The sequence below is a fragment of the Carassius carassius genome, chromosome 12 (genome assembly GCF_963082965.1).
Source record: "Carassius carassius chromosome 12, fCarCar2.1, whole genome shotgun sequence".
Classification (NCBI taxonomy): domain Eukaryota; kingdom Metazoa; phylum Chordata; class Actinopteri; order Cypriniformes; family Cyprinidae; genus Carassius; species Carassius carassius.
The window spans coordinates 13468115-13474114 of NC_081766.1; the positions used below are offsets into that span (position 1 = coordinate 13468115).

Below are 6000 nucleotides of genomic sequence, written 5' to 3' on the forward strand. Positions count from 1 at the left end.
ACCACCTTGATCTTCCAGGCATGCTCATCCTGTCAGTTCAATAATAAAAAATAACAAAAATCACTTATTTCACTAAAGTTTGTAAAATATGGTAAATTGATCATTGTGGAACGATAAGTAGACATTTGGACATTGGTAGATACTGTATATATTAATAAAAAATAGCATCAGTGAAGGGCAAAGAGGTTTTTTTTTCTCTTCAAAGTGATTTTTAAAGTCTTCTCTGGCGCCAGGTGTTCCAAAATTCTGAGGGAACGTCACATTCTTCTACGTGTGGTATGTTGAAATTATGAGGCCATATCATGTTTGTGTACATGCTCCGCTGCTTCCAGGTTGGATTGCTGGTTTATGTGCTATGTAAAACACCTGTTTGCAGCAAGCCTGAAGTTTAATTATACTGTATGTGTAACAGTGGACGTGCTGATCTGGCCGTCCCATCATCATGATGAATGGACCTTAGTAGACACTATTAAACATTCAATCACATACAGTACAGTAAATGTTTTGCATGTTTTAGCTCTTGGGTCATATTTGAAACATCACCCAAGCCATTTTCCAAGGAATGACCTGAAATGATATCTGACAAGCCATCATTCTGATCTATGATGTTCTTGTCATAAAAAGAAGTCACCTCAGATCATTAACCCAAACCTGATTTCTTTTAGCATCCTGTAGACCTCTGGCCTTCAGTTTCCATCAATTTCTTATAACAGTGAAATTTCTGCTTTTCCTGTGGAGTCTTTAGTGAGTGCGAAGAAACTGCCAAATCACACCTTCAAAAAGCTGCTGACAGGAATCTGCTTGTTGGGGAGAGTTTTTATTTTTGTTTTTCTGGTTTCTAGAGTCTGGTTTTTAATTAGCTTACATTACACAGTTTTCACCAAAACTGCATGAGTTTCTTTATCGTGTAGCAAGACTGGTTGCCAACCTTCTTTAAAATATCTTCTTTTGTGCTCAATTTTCATTTTTGGGTAAATTATCCTTTTAAAATAATACATCATTCTAACCTATATATACCATTGTATATCTTTACAAAGATTGTGATGACTTTCTGACAAAGTTTTACAGGGACAAAATTAATTCTGCGTCAAACCTGTCTTAAATACTAATCAATTCTCATTGTGATTTTTTATTTCTACACCACAAAAAAGTTGTTTTTGGACACGTTTTTAGATGAAAATATGAAATAAAAATTCATCATAAGCATATAAATAGAGAATTCAATAGAGCTTTACTTTGCTTGATAAATATGCATATTACTAAGCAAAGCTGCAGGATTCTGAATAATATGACACTCAAACATTAACTGCTCTTGATGAGATAATCTAAAGTGCATGGACTGATAAAGTCACAATTTATATGGCAGAATGGGAAAAGTATTCCATGTTCAGGTTTTCTGTCATGTTTGTGTCTCAGTGGAAGTTGTGGCACCTCATTCATCAATCAGCAAAAAGGTATTTCTTTAATTATTTCTGCATCCCTCCGGCTCCCTCTTCCAAATTGTATCTTGCTGCTTTTCTTCCTATACAGGACTCTCATTGGTCAATGAGCTGATTTTGCAAGAGCCAATCCCTAAAAGGCTAACAGCAAGCTCCTGACATATGATATGCCTTTTTTTCTTAATGATCATGGAGCACCTTAAAATGTTGCCGTTTGCCACACCAGTTCAGAGGGTTTGAAGGGGAGTGCAGGGGTTGTGTGAAGAGTTCAGTACACCCCTTCAGAGCCCACCAACAACTTAGGAGTGTCTTCAAACATTTCTACTAGAACAGGTAAGTTGACTGATACAGACAGAATACTTGTAGTCTATTAGGTTTAGGTATTGCTTCTGGAAAAATATATGTGTATGTTTATATATTACTGGTTATATATTGAGAATCTTATGGATTTCTATATTTTTTGTATTTTTTATAACCTGTTTGTCAATGAAAAAAAACATGCCAAATTAAGATTTTCTTGATTTCTTGATTTAGTTCAATTATATGAAAACCCGAGCTGGCCAGCCTTTGGTCGGAAACGTCCCTGATTTTGGATGTGTCTCTCAATTTTTGTTTTCAGGACTCAACTAATCAAGAAAAATGACCAGACTTACTGTTATGCTCCGTGCAATGGCTCTTGCAGCTGTCTTTATGCCAGGTGAGAATCCATTTATAACAAAACAAAAATAATCTGTTATCCTGAATATTTGTCCCAATTCAATCTCAGTGTAAATCACCATAGCATTATAAAGCATGGACCAAATGACTCAGCATCCATCTCAAGCAAAACACGTTTGGTTACTATAAGCCTACTGCAGAAATTTTGGAGTATTTTCCAAAACCAAGGATTCTAAAAAACCAGAATAAACGAATGAGCATCGTCAATCTTTCTTTGTGAAGACCTCTGTAAAGTGATTTCAGTCAAACAGTTTCCATATAGGAAAAGGTAGACCTTGTAAATATTAGCCAACTGTACATTTTCCATGAGCTATAAACATCTAAAGAGACCAACTGGAGATGCAGATATATGCCACGAATAATGTTGCATGTACAGAACATTTTACATCCTTCATTTTATTTTACAGCAGTGGTAATTATAGCAGCAGCCTGTGGGCTAGTTCCCCAATCTCTTTGTAGTTTAACAGGTACGCTTGCAGGGGGTCCCGGAAATTTTAGCCCATTTTAAAGCACTTAGAGCGTCAGAGAGCCGAGACAGAGTAGTAATCACTAGAATAAGACACAGGCTCCATTGACGGGAAACGTGCCTGCTGTGCAGTCATAGTCAGTCTGCATTTTCCTTCATTTCAGAAGTCTGACATTGTTTTTTCTTTCTTTTCTTTTTTTAATATGTCTGACAGACTTTCTGGGCGCTGGTCCTGTAGGACGCAGTAAAGAAAAGGATGGTGGGTTGGACCTTTTTTGTGTAATTATATCATCAGCTATGCTGTAAATGGCACCAACACCACAGCTCTGATGTGAGATAATGCTATTTAACATGAATCATTATGCTGAACAACTGCAGAAAGGCAGTGGATCATTGACTCACATAGAGCTTCTCTACATCTTGGCCCCAAAATAGAATCTTCTTCTCCTTAATATCATTTTAGGTTACGTTTAGAAAATGTAAATACATCATAGTTATGGACTGTGATACACTGACAAAGCAAAGAACCCAAAGATTTTTCAGAATGTAATCATATCATCATTCAATGACTATTCCTATTAAAAAATATTTGCACAACTGCCTTCATCTTTGATAATAATAAGAGAAGACTCTGGAGCACAAAATTAGCATATTAGAACGATTCTGATTTCATTTAATTCTGCCCACTAAATGTGGTCCCCTTAAAAAAAAATACTCATTTTTATTCAACTAAATCTCACTATTAAAAAACAAAAAATACTGAGATGTTGTCTGAACAGTATTTAAATGATGACATTTACTGTTGTCATGTGCTGGTTCAGTTATAGAGGGCGCTGCTGAGGTGAAGACAGACAGCATGTCATCGCTGAAAAAGCTGGTCCGTAGCAGGAGGAATGTTGCCTACTACAGGAGTCTACCTGATTTTTGGGGCTGGTATAAATACTTCATGCAGACCAACAACCAGGAGGGAGTGAGTAGCCTAAAACTAACACAGAGATCGTTAGTCATCGTTATAATCTTTTTGAGATTTTTCTATGACTTGATAAGTCAACTTTCTTCAGAATTGTTTACAGAAAATTGTGACAAGAGTAATTCAGTCATCCCAGTTTTGTTTCTCTGTGATTAAATCCACAGATTGAGGACATGGATCGCATGTACCGTGTTTACCTACAGAACAAGCACAGAGTAGAAGAGGGACGCTCCTACAACCATTACCTCACTCACCTGAGCGAAATTTACAAAGCCTGTGCCAACTCTGATGACCCAGACTGCATTGCAGAATCCACCAGCAAACCCAAAGCCAAGATGGTCATGCCTGTTCCTGTGAGGCAAGCTACTGTGACAGTGTGCAACCCTTACCTCGACCCCTACTGTCTCTATGCTGTTAGACCAAAAGCTGCAGAAGAAGAGCCTTCACCTGCCCCAGAAAAGCTCCCTGCTCCGATTTTGTCCCCTCTACTACCTCTGCCTCTGAAAACCCCACCAGCTTACTACTACGCTCCGGTCTTAGAGCCTTTCTTGTCAGCTGAGCAGAGGGCAGAACTTTTGCGTATATGCAATCCTTCAGACACAGAGTGTTTGCAGTACCACCTGCGCTCTGCTTATGGCTACAGACCCTCGCTTGGCCCTCTGCCCTCCTATGCTCACCTTGGATGTGATCCTACCAAAGATCTTTACTGCCATCCCAAACTGGTGACCAGATCGCCTTCAGGTTTGTATCACCTGTACCCTACCTGTAACCCTGCCACTGACCCCCTTTGTGCCTCCAATGTAGTTGCACCTGCAGCCCAAACCAGTGGGAATGCAGATGCCCCCAAAGAGCAGTTTTGCAACCCTTTGTTTGATGAGGGCTGCAACCCCCTTACAGCTGCCAAACTAGCTGCACTAAATAAGCCGGTCTTGGAATACACTCCAAGAGATGAGCCTGCACCTGTCAACCTGGCCTGCGACCCTCGTTACGATCCATATTGTCTGATGGGTGGAGCCGCTGCTTTGAGAAAACCCCCTCCGGTTCTCCCTGAGTTCCAGACCCGTCACCAACTGGGCATCCGTGGAAAGACCAAAGAAGGTTATGACTGCTACATGTTTTATGATAAGGACTGCACCCCAGTAGAGAACCAGGACTTGAGGGCAAGTGCTGCCAGTTCTACACCAGATTGCCACCCGTACGACCCCAACTGTGGTAAGTTTGCCCCTCAGCCATCCACTGGAGCTGATGCAGCCAAGAGAGTTAAAGATGGCATCATTGAGCCCCATCCAGACTGTGACCCAGAAATCGATTACAACTGCCGTCTGCGCCGAGCAGAATCCGCAAGTCAAGAACACAAATATGAGCCAGCTCAGCAAGAACAAGTTCATGGCAACCCTCTCCCTGAACACGTGGCACCTGGGTATCCAGTTCCACGATTCAGGGACTTCCTGAGAGGGTATATGGGTGGCTACAAGAAATGAGAAGAAAAAACTGGATGAGAACTTGCATATTCAATCATGTTTATTTACATGTAGCACAAGTTTAGGCTTTTGCGAGAGAAGCAATTCAGGATCTTCTAGGAATAGTTTTTGCATTGATGTTTTAGTAACTCTAGTTGTCTAAGGTCTTAATTCTGTCTGAAATGTCATTTTGGGAAACAAATCCATAGATTTGGGAGTTTAGTTGTAATGTGAAGCAATATATGTATCGATGTATTATATAATGTAGACTTATTATTACAATGAATGACTTAAACTAATACTGAGAGCTAAATCTATATGGTACTTTTTCTCCAAATTTGTTATGTGACTTCTTGATATATATTTAATGTAGTTCCCACTTTGATAAAAACAATCTTCTGTCTTTCTTTTCTGCATTTTATGTTTAATCTTTCAATAAATAAATAACTTAGTGAAATGAATTAAAGTTGGTGTTTTTCAAATTTTAGAGTATGCATTAACATCATATTTTAGTACAGTGAAACAAATTCATCATATTGCAATACAGGAAACTATGCATTCATAATAGATACTAAAGTTTGCATTACAAATTACTGTGATTTACATATAAGTGACAACACATGATATGATATATTGGTACATCTATTATAACATAAATTCTGTATTGAATTATTAATATCACTTGAAATATGCAAATGCAGAATCAACACATAAATTGGATGTTTTGTAATGTCAGGCTTTAAAAAGAGGAGCAAGAAAATAGATGAAAGAACTTAAACTTTAAAAGGTTTTACTAAGCTTTTAACAATACAAAGATTAGATTTTAATAAGCTTTTACGTAAGTATATATATATATATATATTTAGTTTGAACATATATGCCTTTTGTAGACAGTGAAAAATGTTTGTGTGGAATAGAAATGTAATTTATTTAAAACACCATGATCAA

At 38.2% G+C, this 6000-nt stretch overlaps 1 protein-coding gene across 1 annotated transcript; it reads left to right on the plus strand.

The window, feature by feature from the left end:
- The first annotated feature begins 1636 nt into the window (after positions 1-1636).
- Positions 1637-5499, plus strand: LOC132154850 (uncharacterized). Its single transcript, XM_059563562.1, has 5 exons — positions 1637-1772; positions 2059-2136; positions 2837-2881; positions 3444-3592; positions 3757-5499. The coding sequence occupies exons 2-5, from the start codon at positions 2079-2081 to the stop codon at positions 5071-5073; spliced, it is 1569 nt and encodes a 522-aa protein (XP_059419545.1). The 5' UTR covers positions 1637-1772; positions 2059-2078; the 3' UTR covers positions 5074-5499.
- The last annotated feature ends 501 nt before the right edge of the window (positions 5500-6000 follow it).

Bases quoted from the DNA above. Each gene is read 5' to 3' on its own strand.
- LOC132154850 (XM_059563562.1), top strand. From the start codon at position 2,079: ATGACCAGACTTACTGTTATGCTCCGTGCAATGGCTCTTGCAGCTGTC. The intron at 2,137-2,836 runs GTGAGAATCCAT...TATGTCTGACAG, and splicing joins TGCAGCTGTCTTTATGCCAG to ACTTTCTGGGCGCTGGTCCT. The intron at 2,882-3,443 runs GTGGGTTGGACC...GTGCTGGTTCAG, and splicing joins ACGCAGTAAAGAAAAGGATG to TTATAGAGGGCGCTGCTGAG.